At 41.2% G+C, this 18,635-nt stretch overlaps 1 protein-coding gene across 1 annotated transcript in view; it reads left to right on the top strand.

The window, feature by feature from the left end:
- Positions 1-1,970: 1,970 nt before the first annotated feature.
- Positions 1,971-18,635, top strand: part of LOC310963575 (retinal-specific phospholipid-transporting ATPase ABCA4-like) — a gene marked incomplete at its 5' end in the record, with an annotated part of 34,307 nt that continues 17,642 nt past the window's right edge. Inside the window, 13 exons of the mRNA XM_083936442.1 lie at positions 1,971-2,036; positions 2,609-2,702; positions 2,800-2,941; positions 3,178-3,317; positions 5,168-5,295; positions 6,738-6,935; positions 10,030-10,119; positions 11,639-11,873; positions 12,325-12,464; positions 14,917-15,033; positions 15,841-16,038; positions 18,056-18,261; positions 18,345-18,521. Coding sequence (XP_083792568.1) covers positions 1,971-2,036; positions 2,609-2,702; positions 2,800-2,941; positions 3,178-3,317; positions 5,168-5,295; positions 6,738-6,935; positions 10,030-10,119; positions 11,639-11,873; positions 12,325-12,464; positions 14,917-15,033; positions 15,841-16,038; positions 18,056-18,261; positions 18,345-18,521 — 1,931 coding nt within the window. The remainder of the gene's footprint in view (positions 2,037-2,608; positions 2,703-2,799; positions 2,942-3,177; positions 3,318-5,167; positions 5,296-6,737; positions 6,936-10,029; positions 10,120-11,638; positions 11,874-12,324; positions 12,465-14,916; positions 15,034-15,840; positions 16,039-18,055; positions 18,262-18,344; positions 18,522-18,635) is intronic.

Below are 18,635 nucleotides of genomic sequence, written 5' to 3'. Positions count from 1 at the left end.
CAACAGGTACATGGAAACCTACACCCTTTTGTAACTTATAAAGTATATCTGACAACTTCCATGATGGGCTGTTTTTTTTTTCTTTAGAACTTCGAAACTTGCAGCAACTTTATTTGACAAAGAAATGATTATTCCCATGATTACTAGAAGTTATGCAATCGTTTTGCAAGAAAAGCTTTAACCATTTAGTACAGTAAGCTGACTGTTACCAAGCAGCCACTGAATGTGTTTGTTGTGAGATTTCCGCGTCTTTATAATAAAGTATTAAAATGCTCAATCCACAGAGAAATGCACTCAACCTGTATTAAGAAAACTGTGTCTTTAAACGGACCAAACTTCTGTACAGCTGTGATGTCACAACTATATAATATCTACCGTAGGTAGAATGTGCTGCTACAGTGCTGTTAAAATCATAACTCAGTTGTAATGGCGGTGCAGAGACCACAGATGTGGAAAAGGTGACCAAAGCAGCAGAGCAGCTTTTTCGGGGATGCGGGCTTAAAGAGATCAGCACTAAAACAGACTGTCAGACTGAGGGTGATTACAGGTATAATGAGACAAACAGTATGAGAGAAAGAATGTGTTTTTAATTCTCTGTCGGCGACAGTCATGTTTTTGGGTTGCCTGTCTGTCCCATTCTTGTGAACGTCATAGGCTGTCTCAGAAACACCTTAAGGGGCTTTCTTTCTATTTGGCCCAAATGTCCACTTGGACTCAAGAATGAACAGATTATATTTTGGAGATCAAAGGTCACCGAGACTTCACAAAGTAGCCATAGCCATAGTCAAGAATTCCTAGGCTAAATATGGCATTTCACACTAATGTCTAACACGATAAAAAGGATCAATACCTTATTATATCCAAAAATTCAAAGGTCAACTGCACTGTGACATTATTTAAGCACAAAATGGAGGACATTCGGTAGGATCCACGTTTCACCAAAAATTACATTTAATACCTTTTATTAAATTCTTCCAAAGTCTTCACTACATATAGGCTATTATGTAAGTTTGCACAGACAGGGATGTAAACTGCAACTTCACTGGTCGGTGGTGGCGGACCATAAAAGCGTATAAATATGTTCTAACTGAAATCAAATACAAGTATGAACCTGAAAATCGGCATAATGTGAGACCTTTATGTTTAAATACCAAATGTGCATATTTATTCTTTACCGGTTGCAGGATTATTGTTATAGGTGGATTGTTGTAGTTAGGATTACACAGTATAACGTAGGCCAAGTGGTTAGGTCATACTGCCTATATGGCCCAACCACTACAAACGTATGAGAGCATTAGCAGTCTCCCAGCAGTGAGGAAGGAGATTAAATCAATCTGCTTAACTATTCACTAGGTCTGGATTCTAGCTGTGTTTGCAACCGCAAGGAGCACTCGGTAGAATATGTGGTGTTGTGCTTTATGTGTAGAGTATCACTCTACAGTCCAACGGTTCTTCTGAGGTAAGTGATATGTCATTCTGGACTATAGTCATGCTTTGGAATTTAGTCACTTTCTGCACATTTAGTGACGTGGTAGCCAAAAAATTGCACAATATTTGTAACTGGCCCAGATTATAATGCATTTGTTGCATGCACTGGGAATGTGCAATATTCTGTGTCTTTGGGAAGTGACTTCAACCGTGAATGGTATTGAAAGAATGTTAACTGTGACTAGACTGTGGAAAGTACAGTAAAAGTAAAATACTTGTAATGCTGACCATGTGTCTTGAGCTTATTAACCTCATTACAGAGCTATAACTAGCCATCATATGGAGCACTCGCAGGCTGAATGGATGGACACATCTATGGGTGGACTCATGAGTTCTTCCACACGCTTTCCAAATGCAAATTATCTTGTGAATTCTTAATGTTTTGTTAAACACGAGGTAGCCTCATTTAGGGTATCGTGGACTGTTTGAATACAGGCTTGTCCGCTGGTGCCAGCCCCTGGGGGGGGTGAGAAGGAGGAGCCATGGGGGCAGGAACGCAAGTGAAACTCCTACTGTGGAAGAACTGGACCATCCGCAGGAGGCAGAGGGTAAAATCCCCTCATCCATCAATAACACAATATTATTATTATCATCAATATTCATTCCTGTGAGCCGTGAGTCTTCAGGTGTAATTATTTTTCAGATGATATGAATTTACTGAATTTACTGCAATATGTTTATGTTATGGATAATGCAAAAGCACTATACTGAATTATAGGAATAACTTCATAATTACATTTTGAGGTGAACTAATTGAATGTATCTTTAATGCTTAAAATGGACACTAGCAATGTTGCAAAATTGATGGAAGTCAAAGGTCACGTTCTATGAAAATATCTTATGGACCTACAAAATGAAGGTTGTGCTATTGTCTTGTGACTTAACATATCATATAGCATACTTTTTACTGTAGCTACTGATGTGTGACTTCATTATATTTTCCAGCTGCAACGTACAGCACGAAAGGGTGATTCATTATCGAGTGAGAACATAATGCTCCTATTGTCACAGTTTACCAATCATCAAACTATCAGCCTACCTAAATGCATTGTCTGGTGGTCCAACTATTTAAATCCCTTTTGAGAAAAGATTTTAAAAGTTTGTTATACTCTTCAATCAGGTGCGTTTCTTCATGGAGATCATGTGGCCTGTTATGCTGTTCATGGGGCTAGTGTGGCTAAGACGAGTGAATCCACTCTACCGTCAACATGAATGTAAGCAGACCACACTTAAGCAGAAAATATCAGAACTCCACAGAGAGAGAAATATGTCTTATTCATAAATAACTTGTGACCATCCCCTCTACCTCAGGCCACTTCCCCAATAAGGCCATGCCCTCTGCAGGGGTCCTGCCATGGATCCAGGGGATCTTCTGTAATGCCAACAACCCTTGTTTTCAACACCCCACCCGTGGTGAATCTCCCGGCCTGGTGTCCAACTACAACAACTCCTTGTAAGCATCACCCTGGGTTGGCAGAGGGAGGTCTCTTTAAGCCACATGTGTTGAATTCCTATGAATCATTTGATCTGAGATGAAAGAGCAGAATTACGTTACACAGTGAAGGAGAATATCTTTAAATGTCTCTGGATTATGCTCCACTGGTTTCAAAGCCTCATATGCATTTGCTGTTAATCTGTTGTTAAACAAGACTAAATGCGTGTCATCTGTTCTTCGACCTTGCTCCTCAGACTGGCTCGGTTCTACACAGATGCTCAGGAGCTTCTTTTTAGTGACCCAGAGTTTTTGCAGCTCGGTCCCCTCTGGAGGCAACTGAATGCTATGAGTAACTTCATGGACACCCTGCGCACTCATCCTGAACAGATCTCAGGTCAGCGCTCCAGCCTTTCATCAACATGCTGCACAAACACATTAAGGTCTATAGAGGCAAACCCAACGTCAGCTCGGTTATTCTGTTTAGTTCTTTCACTGGAGCAGATGTGACAGGAAGAAAACAATCATCTTTCTGCATTTCTCAGCTAAAGTTTTCACGTGGACGTTTATATAAATCTGTTCCTGTCCCGTTCCTGGATGTTCCAGATACTTGTACTTTCTTATCCTAAATCTTGTTGGTTTTTTTTGACACATTCTGAAACTTGTAGGGGTCCTGGCGTATTAATCATAAGGGAAATGATTTTTAAAAACTTGGAACCATCATCAGATCAAAGACCTCATCACAGACTGCACCATAGCTCATATAGTTTGGCATCAGTCGGTGAATGTATGTGCAGCCTAACAGGATTACAGCACATGGGTTTAAGAAAGGCCCGTAACGTAAGCTGCTTGCTTTCACCTCCAGCGTGTTGTTTATTTGGTCCTCTATCCATGCTCCTCTCTGCATGAAAGACCATTGAAACACTGATCCCATCTCAGGGGACACCAGGCAAACAATTCTCTGTCCATGTCAACATATACATGTACATCTATACTGTCTGTGTTTCCCAGCAAAATAAACCTTTAAGATGGGAGTTGGGACGAGGCAGAGTGCATTCCAGCCTGTGAAATACTACATCTGGCCGCTCTCTATGCTGCCACTCTCATGGAGAAATATGTAGATGGACTAACAGAGCTAACAGAGATATGGAACCACATTCCACACGAGTTCCCATGAGGCCCGGGAAAGAAAACTGAATCATGTTGAGAACCGAGTTATGTAATTGTTGAAAAAGGACTCATATTTAGTGTGTGGATGTAGGCGTTTCATGTGTAAGGCCCTTGATTATGAGCAAGTGTGTTTTAGTGTGTGTGTGTATATGTGACTGCACCTGTGTCCATTAGTATATAGGTGTACATTCCCCATAATCATGCAGTCCAAAACAACGGCCTCCTGTCTGATGGCCAGTGATGGCACCTCAAATATTCGTAGAAGAATAGTTCAACCTCTTTGGAAATGCACATTTGCTTTCTGGTGGAAAGTTAGATGACAAGATCGATAACCAACAGCATATCTGTCCTTAAATATGAAGCTAGAGTCAGTCAGTTAGCTTAGCTTAGCACAAAAACTGGAAGAAACAGCTAGCCAACCAGCCCTTGTAAAGTAAACTAATCCATACCTGACTCAAAGTGTACAAATGACAATAAAAGGAGCTTTGTGTCAGTGATTAGTGATTCATACATATTCACTTTATCTGCATTATCTCACCACAAAAAACAGCAGTTACCATCAACAGAGAGATATGATCTTGCCGTTACTTATGTTAGCTAACATGTCTGTCAGATATGACACTTTTTCCTCACCACCTCTTGGGTAGAAACAGGTCATTTTCATGTAAAGTTCTTATATTCTTTGGACTTTTCAAATCCATATTCTCCCTTTTCCTTTCCTCTATTTGCTCTTTGGTTTCTGTGTTGTTACCAGTGGGTGCATGCGAATTTCATCACAAGTCTAGTCAATCTAGGGCTGAACCTGGAAGCAGGCCACACTAGCACTTTGCTTGGCAGAGCAAACTTCACTCATGCACAGACAGGCCACTGAAAACAATGACACAGTGCAGAGGTGTCTTCGCCCTGTCTTCATATCCCTTAAATGCAACAGATTTGTAACAACTTGCCTGATATATGAACATTATCTGCTATCGACAACAGTGTGCTTATGTGGAACACATATGACACAATGAGTTAGGGTAAATACTCATTTTGGTGGTATCCTGAAGCATAAACCGCCTCTGTTTCTCCATTTAGGCCGAGGAGTAAAGGTGGAAACTATCCTCAAGGATGATGAGACTGTGACTTCATTCCTGCTGAGAGACATTCCTCTGACAGAGTCTGTGGTGTATCAATTAGTCAATGCCCAAATCAGGCCCGAACAGGTACGCAGGCACACAGACACACATACAAAATGAGACCTTCATGTCAAAAACACAGCCACTGAAGACAAGACTGTTACCATCTGCAAGCCTTGACCCATCACTTTATCTTTCACATCACATTATAGATCAGTTCTTATGTTAAAGATAACCTATTATGCTTTACTGTCTTTTCTGATCGATTAATGTTTTATAGTCTTGTTAAATAATACCAAAGCATCAAATAATGAAGTACTTGCATTTAGACGTTAGCCCTGACGGCCGTCTGGGTTGGCTGTGCTCAGCTGAACGCTAGGGTCTCGGTCGGTATTAGCGATTTCTTTGAATTTCCTGAATTTGTCTAAGTAGAAGAATCCTAACTTCCCTTTTGATCATGCTATTACGCAAACTGTAAGATGTAAGTTCGGCCACTTGCTTTTTTGGTGTTTATTTTGGAGGTTAAGCTGTTAAAGCTAATGTTAGCATGTTGCGTAGCTAACATGGCTAGCTTCCATATAGACGTGATTTCAGCTGCTGAGGTAACTTATTCCGTATAGGGTAAGGGACGTAAGATTTTCCTGCATGCAGTATAAACAGTTGACTAATCACAGCAGAGCAGACCAGCTGACCAATCAGAGCACACTGGTTCTGCATGGGTGCTGCAGCATTGGACAATATGAGAAATATAGTGTTTTTTTAAAGATCAAAGCATGTACACCTATTAAATATGACCCTGAAAAGTAGTACAATAGGGCATCTTTAAGGACTAGAAAGTATTCTACAAGACTTGCTCCCTCTGTAGTTGCTCTGGGAACATCTGCTGTGATTCAATGATATCTGCAATGCTAAAAAACAGCTGGAAGAAAACTCCCTTTGGCAATCTACACACAGGTGCACACACACTGTACAATGCCCCTTTATCCAGACACGTGGCCAGCTGACAAGTATCACCTTAAGTTGCCCAGAGAAGCCTCTCCTTCTGCTGTGGTTTCTAGCCTTCATGACGGTTATGTGATGGTGATGTGAAGTACATGATTCATCATCTTTGAATGAGCTTTTAAAGGTTGTGTAATTCATTGTATCTAGATTTAATCTATTCATCCACCAAATAGTCTCTTTTCATTCTCAGGGGTGCTGCATTGCGCAATCTTAACATATTCACAAGCAAATGCATTCAAATCTATTTAGACAAATGGGCAGTTTGGAGTTTTCACTCAACATTACCTGTTAATCTAAGAGTTAACTGATAGAAGATGCAAAATATGCCTGACGACTTAATAAAGGGAGCAAATTCACTATTTAATTCTTTCATTTTGGAAGCCATTTTGATGCAGGAAACAGAATAGAGAATACTAACCTGTTAAGTTCAATAAAAGGAATCGCAGTGTAATGATATCAGTATTTAAATGCTCAGGTCCTTCCACCCTAACCTACGCATCTCCTGTTCTCTTACAATGTTTTTCCAGTTCGCCTTTGGGGTTCCAGCCTTGCATTTAAAGGACATTGCCTGCAGCCTGACCCTGCTGGAGCGATTCCTCATCTTCCCCAGCCGTCGAGGACTCTACGCTGTTCGCAGTGCCATGTGCGTCCTTACCCCACAACGGCTACAGATCATTGAGGACAAATTCTACGCCAATGTCGACTTTTTCAAGCTCTTCCGACTGGTCAGTGTTGGCAATATAGTATATGTATAAAGCAAAAACTATTGAAAATAAATAATACCTTCAGTAGTTGCCCTCAGCAGGTTGTGGATATGTGCCAAGGCTCATTGCCTAAAGTTACAGCCTATTATTTAATGGTTAGTGAAATGCTTGGCCTAATTTGGCAGCTATCCATTTAGTTTATGAATAGGAAAGGCCAGTATAGAGCTGTGGTTGGATGCGTCCCATCTGGGGTGTTGCCATGTACATTAGCTTATTTGGAAAGATCTTCAATGGCTAATCATGACTGAGCCAACTGCCGGCTGGGTGACTTGAGGTTAAGCTGGCATAAGGCAATATATAGTATTTGGCAGGATATGATGTTTGAAAAAGTATTTATAAAGCAGTGACATATAAGCGTTGCATTAATCTTGTTGACAAGATTGATGTGACAGAGCCATGAAATAAATCACATTCACATTTTGGAAAGTGAAAATGTCACACGTAGCCTATATCAAGAAAGCTATTTATGTCCTTAAATGTCATCATATTTTCATGGTCTGCCTTTTATATGTTTACTAGACTCTACTGTTCTAGAGTTATTATAATTTACTAATATCCCTCATTGCATCGCCACACAGCTTCATCTCTATATCAAGAACATGACCCTCATATGTCTGACTTCATACTCTATCAACAGTTTGCGCTCAAATCACATCTGGTTAGAAAATCAACAAGCCCTCACAGGCCTATCACACAGTGTTTAAGGTATTTCACAGTTGATAAACAGCTAGTTGTATTTTTACAAGGACTCTGACTCACAGGGTGGGACAAATAGTTCTCAGGGAAATGCAAACTGTATTTGTGTCGAAGGTAAATAAAGTCCAAATGATACTACTACATCATTCTCTGGGAATGTTAAAGAACCCACTGCATTAGAAGGAGGCAATTGTGTAGATTACAGGTTAGCTACATAAATACTTTGAAAGTATCAAATTGCCCAATCCACGAAAAATGCACACAGCCAATATTCAGAAACTGTGCCTTTAAACGAGCTGTCAGGACTCCTGTACAACTATTTCTATCTGCTGAGAGTGCAGATATTGAAGACCTGTAAACACTGATCAATCAGAGCAGACTGGGCTTTAGCAGAATAGGTTCTTAAAGAGACAGGTGCTCAAACGGACTGTTTCAGACAGAGAGTGAATACAGCTATATTGAGACAGACAGTATGAGAAAAAGTATGTAAACATGTTCTAGAAGAACAATACAATGATAAACCTAAGAATGAGCATAATATGTGACCTTTAATGTTTTAAAAGCCTGGAATATTTAATATATCAATATCACCCTGCATTAACATGTTATATAGTGTTATATAGAAATGATTATGTGTAAAGTGGTTATTATAATTAAAAGTACTAGTAATACAGAATATAGCTGAAAAAAACATCCATTAATAAATATGGATATGATAAGACTAATGGCTGCGACTCCAGTTCTTTATCTGGGATTTACAAATTTTCTAAACACAGTAAAGATCACTCACTCAGTCACTCAGTCACTCACTCACTCACTCACTCACTCACTCACTCACTCACTCACTCACTCACTCACTCACTCACTCATCTTCAACCGCTTATCTGGGGTCGGGTCGCGGGGGCAGCAGCTCTAGCAAGGGACCCCAAACTTCCCTTTCCTGGGCCACATTAACCAGCTCTAACTGGGGGATCCACGAGGCGTTCCCAGGCCTGTATGGTCTTCCACAGATGGAACAAAAAATGTCAATGTGCAAACCTAACAAAATGACCTCAAACATGACTGAAGTAATGCCAGTTGAAGAAGTAGCTTAGAAGACCTTATTACATTTAAGCAGGGCCTTATTTATCTGCAAGAAACTTAATTACAGTAAGAGTGTGTTGCAGCTCTGCCAACATGCTTCAGATACAAGTGATGTGAAACAGCCATGAGCATTAGCCGAGCTGGCAGACGGGCTGTAATTAACTTAGTGAAGAGACACTCCTTTCTTTAGTAATCACAGGGCACTTAGAGTAAACACGGCCACAGCGAGACAGACAGCAACAATGGCTGACCTCAGCCTCCTCTTCATCCAGAAAAATTCCCGTGGGAGAGGACCGTGAGCGAAGCTGAAATGCCTTTTCTTATTATTTCATGCCATTTTTCCAAGATGAATTCATTTTCTCATGTAATCCATATGGTTGAATTGTATTCAGTGTATAAATCCAATGGCTTTCTCTGTTGGCAACAGTTTGTTTACAATGTCCCTTCCCTAGGGGATGAGGAACCCCAGAAATCCAGGGTAGAGAGTGATCCATGATTTTCACTTGCATAAAGACTCGTCATCCAATACTCAAGATTCTTGGTGCGGATAGCAGACTTATCCTTGGACTTTCTTATTTTTACATCTTGTTTAGTTTGGTCGATATATACCAGGCTGCAGGGCCATGTCAGTTTATTCATATAGTTTATAAATAACTGGATTTGAATGGCTTCCCCATGCTTTGAGCAATAAGGACAGCGATGACGTTGTGAACAGTTGAAAATCAAACCCTTGAGGAAGTTGGGAATGTATGCCTGCGCTAGGGAAGGATGTCTTCTCTGGCAGTTCTGTGTCTTGGCCTCGTTCTGCTTCCTGGAACCTTTAGCCTATTGTGTTGTGAGCTGGCTGCAAGACCGCAAGAGAAAGCAGTGCTCAGCAGATAGAAAATAGTATGAATGATGATTTCCAGACATTACTCTCTGCCCACTAAGACGTGTCATCGCATCAGTTTCAATTGCTTTACAGCACAATACAAGAACCTTTTTTATTTCCTCTGTCAAAATACAAGACAGAACATAATTATGAGTACACTATGTATTTGAATGGTTTTCTCTTGATACAATGCTACCTGGTCAGAGTGCATATTGGCTGGTATCATCTTATCCTTTTTGCTCATCAAAACAAACAAAGTGGCGCCAGGGAGGGGGGTTGGGGGGCATTAGTAACTTCCTCTGTGTCCGGAAGAAATTGGGTTCATTGAAAATGATGAAATTACAAGTTCATTTTTTAGAAACAGAAGTGTCCATATTAAAATAATGTATTTATGTTTGTCTCCAGCTTCCTCTTGTGCTGGACAATCACTCTGAAGGCATTGAAATTCAGCGGTGGGTAAGGGTCATCTCTGCTGTCTCGGACAAAGTGCGAGAGGTAAGGCAGTGCCCAGTCTAGCTCCATTCAAAAGTTCACCGCCTGCTATTTTTAGCTGTCAGGAAACAGTTGCTTCCTCTTGCCTGAGATTTTACGCAAACACAGACAGTAGGGGGATATCATTTAGTGCGTATGAGGAAGGCTAAATCCAGAACAGGCCTCTTTAGCCTCAAAAACAGATACGTACATCACCATTATGGGACCATCCCAATGAAAACAACAGTGAGGCTGCAAGAACAGGTGAAGCCTCGATACATGGATGAGGTGTCTGAATAATCCGTTTGTGCATGTCTGGCTGCTTAAATTACTTTTAGCGTGGTCACTACTAGATGAGTTTTATGCAGTGGGTTATAGAACAATTCTGACATTGACTCTATTACATATATTAATTTTCTGCAATTTATCCATGTAGGCTAATTTGTGGTGTACCTGTATTTTAAACATTCAGTGTACGTGGGTGTGTGGAAATATTGTTTTGTTTGTTTTGGATGTTTCCATGGGATATTAAGTGTAGCTGACAGCTGACATCCTGTTGGCAAGACACTTGTCTTTGTCTTGACCAGAGACAGTCTATAGTCTAGACAGAACTTGGGTGAGTGACAATGAGTGACCAAACCATGGAAATTAAATCCAAGTGTTGCTATTAGAAGATAATTATATTTTATGGTAGTGTAGTGTAACTATCCTGGGAAAGCCACTTCAGTATATCAACAATAGCATCATTTTTCAGGTTTGAAGGTGGTGTGTTGTTAGGAAAGTCAAAATTCTATGTCTTTTATAAAGCAGGTCAAAGTGCTATATCAATACTGTGAAAGTATCAAAACACGCAATCCACAGAGAAATGCACACAGCCCGTACCCAGAAATTGTGTCTTTACCAATCCTGTCAAAGTCATTCCTCGGCTGCAATGACATTGAAAAGGGTTCTCATCGCCCAGTTGGTCCCTGCAAATTGGACTGCACAGGGCATATAGCCATGTTAAGTAAGTTTACAAACCGCAGGGAACAAACAATGCTCAGTTTGAAGGAGACTATAAACTGTGTGGGGAAGAACTGAACAACGTTTTTTTACGTTGTCCCATTAACTGACATACCCTGAGCAGGGAGTAGAGAGGACAGATTACATACACTTTGGATCAGAACAAAGCTTGAATGTGCAAATGTGAGAGACCCACAAACGCTGATCAATCAGAGCAGACTGAGCTTTAACAGGTGCTAATTAGAGCAGTAACAAGTTATCCAAAACTGATCTGGAACAAAACATTGCACTGTAGTTAATGAATGTCAAATGTACAGTTTTGTACAATGGTGCAATGTCACCTTACAGTGTCCAAGAGGAAATGAATAGGACTTTACTTAAAATAAATTAAAAGAAACACTGAAAAATACTTCTTATCATCTACTCTTATTACTCCTTAACATATCTTTAACATAAAAGAACTATGCATTACATTACATCTCAAAGATGACACTTCTCTGTTCTTATTTAAGCTCCGTTTTCCTTTCTTATCTCTGCACAGTTATACCAGAGGAAAAGCTCCAGGGAGCTTCTCCAGGTCATGACTCCTCTCTTCCAGAACAATTTGTCCTTCAGGGAGGTGATGGCTGCTGCTTCCAGCCTGGTATGTGGCTATACTGAGGGCGCTTTCTCCCGCGTCGCTTCCTTTAACTGGTATGAGGACAATAACTACAAAGCCTTCTTGGGCATCAGCAGCAGCAGGGCACGGGACCACTACAAATACGATAACAGCACAAGTGAGTCGATCCTGTATTAGCATGACCGACATTAGAGCAGGTATTGCTCCCGTCTTAAACTTTTGGGTTTTCTTTACCAGCAGAGGCCTCAGTGACCCTACTCTAACGTATGTTGGATGTACTCTTACTTTACTTACTTCTGCTAAGAAGGTGTGATTGCAATCCTGCTTGTGTGTTAGAAAAACGTTAAGTTGAGGATCTTATTCCAATAGAATCAACATATCCTGTTATGGCTCATTCATTATTACCTTGCATACCAGCTGACTTATCTCGATATCACAAGAATTGCTGGATTTCCTTCTTCATGATGGATGGCTGTTGATATATTTACAAAACTGATATTTCTCCTTTTTTTTACCTACAAATTTAATCCAATCATCCTTTTTGGTTGAGCATAAAAACTACGTATCCCTTCTCCATCAAGTATATAACACGTAACCTTTCCCTGCAGCTCCCTTCTGCAATGATATGATGAAAGAGCTGGAGTCCAACCCTGCCACCAGGATTGTGTGGAACTCTGTTAAGCCCATGGTGATGGGACAGATCCTCTACGCCCCTGACTCGCCGGCTGTTAGGCAGATCATACGAAATGTAAGCGGCATTGCACACTTGCTGGATGTATTTATCAAAAGCATGGTGCAGAACCATGGTTTTATACACTCAGTGGAAATAAAACTCTTGACCATGGGAATATACCCTCTGTCATTTTGGTAGCATTCATCAATTTTACTGATTGATTATAACACAAGAGGGTTATATCAAGTTTCTATAAGACAAGACATTTGACTTTTCAGGCGTTATTCTGAACAGATAGAGGACTGAATCACTAGCTGGATGATTAAACAAACAAAGAAAAAGGTGGCATCTACTGTGGCCAAACGATGACAAAGTAATGAAAAATGTATACAAATAAATAAAGATTTCCCAGATTACCACCTTATAGATGATTTCTCTTACTCCATGACATCCATATCTTTGATTCTCTTTGGAGCAAGCAAGCGTACCGCAGTGAACAATGCAGTTTCCCTCTAAAGGGGATCAGCTTTCCCTGTGTCATGTTTAGCCCTTTGTATCTAGATGTAGATACGTGTTGGTCAAAGCCCTTCAGGGGGGCAGCAGTCATGGATGGCTTGGTCGCAATGGATGAACACAGGCTGATCGGCTGTGGTGACTACCACACAGTCTACTGGCGCCACAGCTTTTTTCAGTGTTATGTAAGCAGTAAGAGTCCGTCCTCAAAGACGTGCGATCACGCACACAAAGAGACACACACACTTGTGTTTCCTCTTTCCTGACCTTTAATGCCCTCTTTGTTTTCCTCTTCCCTCAGATTGGGATCTTAATTGCACTAAGAAAGTAGTGACTAGGGGGTTAATCCATTACTTTACGAGACCAAAAACATGGCCTCTACGAGCTCTTTGTTTTCTTCCTCTTTACTCTGTCATGCATCAGTTTGTTTCAGAAGAAACTCAAAGCGAAGCACTACGCATCGAAACATATGTTTTCACGCTTCATCTGACTGCTCTTGTGTAATGATGAGCTGTGCATCTCTGCTCCTTTACTTGGTCACTTTTAACCACGGTATTACTGGAGTCCATCCATCAATTGCGATGGTGTTGGACCTTTTAGCAAACTATTCGATATGTTTGTTCCCCTCCTGCAAACACATTCTCACTACCAACTCATTACACACAGCTGGTTGGTCAGGACCCTTCAGCATCACTTTTTTAATGCTAATAATTAGCGTAATTTTTCAACAGCAAGTAAAGGTTAGGTTAGGCAACGAAACGACTTGGTAATGTTCAGGAAAAGATTGTGGTTTGAGTTAAAATAAGTATGTTTCTTACGTAACTTACATACATAATGTTAGACTTTTGGTTTTACGTTGGGTACAAACAGTGGTCTCCATGGGTTAAAACCCTTTGTTTGAACATCCATCCATCCTGACGTTCTCTATACGCTGACTTTTCACTCTTTATATCACTGCACCACAGTTGAATTGGAAGCCTGGTGCTTCTCACAAAGACGCTGAGGGCTGCTGATCAAGCTGCCGGCTTTGACGCGTTGGGAGAGTGAGAACGTCTTGCATGATAAAAGATACATCTGAGTACTCTTGAGTTTAGTATGTAATACTTGTGCAGTCAAACTTTCTACACGTGCTACAAGTTTCAACATATGTAGGTATACGCTAAGTTAGGCACACAATAATACCCCATGTCTCGGCCAACTACAAGATTCCTCCACTGCCCCTCTTGAAGAAATCATCTTAAGGAATCCCCCAGTCCTCCTCCTGCTGCTGTTTTAAACTGCCTTGGGGAATGAGGAAGCACGCACTTGTGGGAACCTGACTGGGATTCACTGGGCCGGCTGAATGCATTCGACCAGTTGTCACCAACAGCCTCCATTGTCACCCCAGCTCCATTGTCCCCATTGTCACCCAAAATCAGACACACACAAGAGGAAGGCGTTTAATTGGGTGTACTCTTGAGCGCTTTCATCCCCCACTGCACATGACTGAATACTGAAATAGCCAGCCTTGGTATTTTCCCCACAAAGCACTGTACCCACACACACCAGGGTTTTAACGATAAGCGTGCAGTAAATATTTGACGATTTGGCACAGAGTGTATTTGTTGCACAGTCGTTGGTTATCTGTAAAGGCCCCGCGGAAATTCTTTGTGTGAGAACGTATGTGTTGTCTTTGCAAAGCCTGTTTTCACAGAGAGTTTGATGTGGGAATGGTATGTAGCAGGAGATTAGGAGAACTGTGACAATGTGTGTTTGAGTTTCTGAATGTCGTGTACACATGTGCACACATATACACTACTTGAAGTTTTCCACAACATGTTATGTCAATATTTCCTCTATGCATTTGTGCAAAAATGTTTGCATGTGCATGTTTATTTTTGATACCAATTTCCTGTCCTTCCACTGTCAACGCACCAACCACTCACACACACACACACACACACACACACACACACACACACACACACACACACACACACACATGCACACACACACATTTCTATCTGTCCTGCAGGCAAACACTACATTTGAAGAGCTGGAGAGGTTGAGGATTATGGGGAAGGCCTGGGAGGAAGTGGCTCCTCAAATCTGGGCATTTTTCCAAGATGGAGTCCAAGTCCAGATGATCCGGGTAGGAAAACAGTATAGTGTGACTGACTAACTGAGTTTAAACAGTACTCTATAAGTAATGAGGACATATTTATTAAATGTAAATGTTGTAAAATGTGAAGTCAATGTATCACATCATGTGTTTGAGGTTGAAATTCCTTTATTATGCAACTAAATATTATAAGAAAAAAAGATTGCGTGCAAGGGCACTGCACTTAAATGACTTAAAACCAGCTGGTTCAAAATGACATCCACATACCAGCTCTACTGTGCCTTATACAGCAGATATCATCAGGATCTACCTGTTTTGCCATTCAGCTGACATCCAATGCCAAACATTTATCCCTTTTGATGAGGTGATTGATGATGTTGTTATATTATCCTGATCCTTTCCTCACTGGTTTCTCAGGAGTTCACAAAGTTTCCTGCTTGAATACAGAACCTTATCTGACTAAAATATGCCATATTTTCAATATTTCGCTTTATGTGTCCCTCTTTTTGTATTTCCCCGTTTGCTTACCTCTTACATCTCATCATCCTCATCATGTCACATTTACCATCAATTTTGGTTAACCTTCTCTTACACCTCTCTTCTTGTTGCCTTTTTCAATGAAAGACAAATCTGATAACAATGTCAATGCTTAGATTTTTGTTTCATATACTGTATATTGCTTTTTCTTTCCCATTTCCTCTTGGTGTCACTGTTGTGAAATGTTTATTTTGTTCCTACCTGTGTCTCAATAACATCTTCCTTAAGAAGAAAGGTCTTGTCTTAACCGGAAAAACCCAGGGTAAATACAGACTGTTCCCTTACTTTCTTTTGTTTCAGAATACCATCTGCAATCCATCAGTGATGGATTTCATTAACAGAAGTCTGCAGGAGGCGCCGTTCTCCTCCAAACACATCCTCAACTTCCTGTACAACGGCCCACCAGAGGACCGTCCAGACGACCTGCCCGATTTTGACTGGCGAGACATCTTTAACCTCACTGACCGGGTCATTCGGATGCTCAACCAATATGGGGATGTGAGTTGACCTCACTAAAAAACAGCTATACATTTAGCATTTCCTTCTTATGGTAATAGGCATTACTTTCCTCTTAAATACCACTGCTTGGATCTGGGATCTCTATTTTAGCGTAAATTAGCAATTATAAATGGTTTTGTGTTGGTAAGCAATTTTCATTCAGTGTTTTCATATTATTTTCATAAAAAGAAAATAGTAATATTGTTTGCGCTAGCATTTAAATCCGGCTCCTCCGTCTCTTTGTGTCTACCTGGCCTGTACCACTACACGTTGTCTTTGGAGCATCTGCCGCCACTCCCTTACTTCTTTCACATAATGGTATGATCACAGAATGGTCTGTTCTTGAATGTGATTGGGCATGGTGTGACCATCAAAATAAAGTCCTGCCCCTGCCTGCATGGACTCTCAGCAGGCGGCTGAAAATTTGTCTCTCCTTGACAGGAATCGGCTCTTCTCGTTCACCTAAAAGAATTGGCTCTTACAGCCGGCTCGTTCGCAAACGACACATCCCTAGTGTGCAGAACTACACTAACTAGTCATACGGGGGCTCCACATCTCCAGATGGAAATAAGGTGTCAGGATTGTTTTTGCTATCAACCCCTGTTGGGCTCTGAGTGACAGCAAGAATGTGGCCTGTTTTTCCACATTTCTCTTCACCTGAGATGTCAGGCTCTAGGACAGGCCTGTTCATGAAATAATCCAATTATGCACAGGTCTTGTTGATTTCAATACCCTGTTCACTCCATTCCACTCTTGAAAAGATGAGAGCATTTAGATGAGCCGTCTTTGGGCTCTGCAATTTGTCCGCCCGTCCAGAGACATGGAAATCCACCCAGGTGGGCAAGAGCCAGAGCAACAAACTGGCTGCTGAGTCTTTTGTTTACTTCTGATGGAGTGGAGAGTGAAAAAACTGAAAAACATCACAATCCTTCTCTTGTGAGAGCCCAGTGCATTTAAAACAAAGTTTAAATCACCCGTTTCCATGCGGAGGCTAATCGGGATGAGAGGCCTATCACACTGGGGGGTGACACGGGGGGCACCTTGGTGCATGGCTGGCTGGATGGTTGATGCTCTTTGTTTTTGTCCAAGTTGAAGCTTACAGCACTTGAGTGCGACAGGGAGAGTGGGAACGATTGAGGCCGATTAGATACAGCTGTCACTCCATCCACCATCCTTTATAACGCAACAACAATGACCGTGGGCTTGATGGCTGGTTGGTTGCACGTTGGTGGTATGCATGCATATCACACCACACTGGGGCTACAGTGTTATTAGGTGAATGCTTGGGCAAATTAAGGGCATTATATTTGTGCATGGGATTTTGAGGGTAAATTGTTTTGGAGTGTTTCCTTTTGGATTAGGGCCCGCCCTATTTGCATTAGCCTACAGCGAATGGCTATATCAGACACGCTTTGCAGGGAAAAGACAACCACTGCTGGGGTTTTTCTGCAAATGTGGTTGTAGAGTGATTTAAGCCAACTGGCAACTCTAGGCTTTTTTTCACATCCCAGCAGCATGACTCTAGGGACAGCAATATCAGTCTATTGGCTGGGTAGTCCACTCCTTTTGTCCGTGGTGAAATATCTCGATAATAATGTATTGCCATTACATTTTGTACAAACATTCATGGTGCTTGGGGATGGATACATGATGATTGTCAGTTTGTTAGCATGCTGAAGTAGAATTTAGCTCAAAGCATCATTGTGCCTACCGTACAGTCTTACAGAGCTGCAAGTCTGTTCCTGACCTGTGGTTCAGCCTTTAGCTCAATTCTACAAGTAAAGAGTTGACTCCTGATGGCATTTTGAGGTCTTTTACTTTAGGCTAGGCCTACTTTTTGTAAATAGTTTCACATGTAATCACATCAGTTTATACTTAATACTTTACATTTTCAAAAGTTAGTTTCACTGGCAATACCTTGGACTTATAAAGGTTTGGCTGGTGCTCTTCTTGCTTTATTCCCGTCAACTTTCCATTTATATGTCTCTCTCTCCTTTGTTTATTTTCCCTCACTCAGTGTGTGCTCCTGGATAAGTTTGTGGCTGTGCCTGATGAGGACGTTGTCACTCATCGAGCCTTGGACCTGTTGGAGGAAAGCAAGTTCTGGGCGGGCCTTGTCTTTGTAAATATGCATTCTTGGACCACCACTGTCCCGGCTCATGTTAAGTTCAAGATCCGTATGGATATTGATGCAGTGGAGCGCACCAATAAGGTCAAAGACAGGTTAGAGCCAAAGTGAAGTGGAATTGATGGTTTAGTACAATGATGATAAACTTAGAGATTAAATATGTGTGTATATTTCTCAGGTATTGGGACCCCGGCCCCAGAGCTGATCCCATGGATGACTTCCGCTACGTTTGGGGTGGCTTTGCTTACCTCCAGGACATAATAGAGCATGGGATCATCAAGACTCAGACAGGACAGGAGTGGCCACTGGGTGTTTACCTACAGCAGATGCCCTACCCTTGCTATGTGGATGATCTGTGAGTAGAAAAAAAGGATCATTAAGCTGCTTCAAAAAAAGTTCAGTCAAATTTAACAGCCGTAGCAGAATTCTTTGTTGAGTTTGTTTTAGTTGTTGATTTTCAAGATCCCGA

The sequence above is a fragment of the Echiichthys vipera genome (genome assembly GCF_963691815.1).
Source record: "Echiichthys vipera genome assembly, chromosome: 21".
NCBI classification, from domain to species: Eukaryota; Metazoa; Chordata; class Actinopteri; order Perciformes; family Trachinidae; genus Echiichthys; species Echiichthys vipera.
This window is presented reverse-complemented; position numbering and strand designations above follow the sequence as displayed.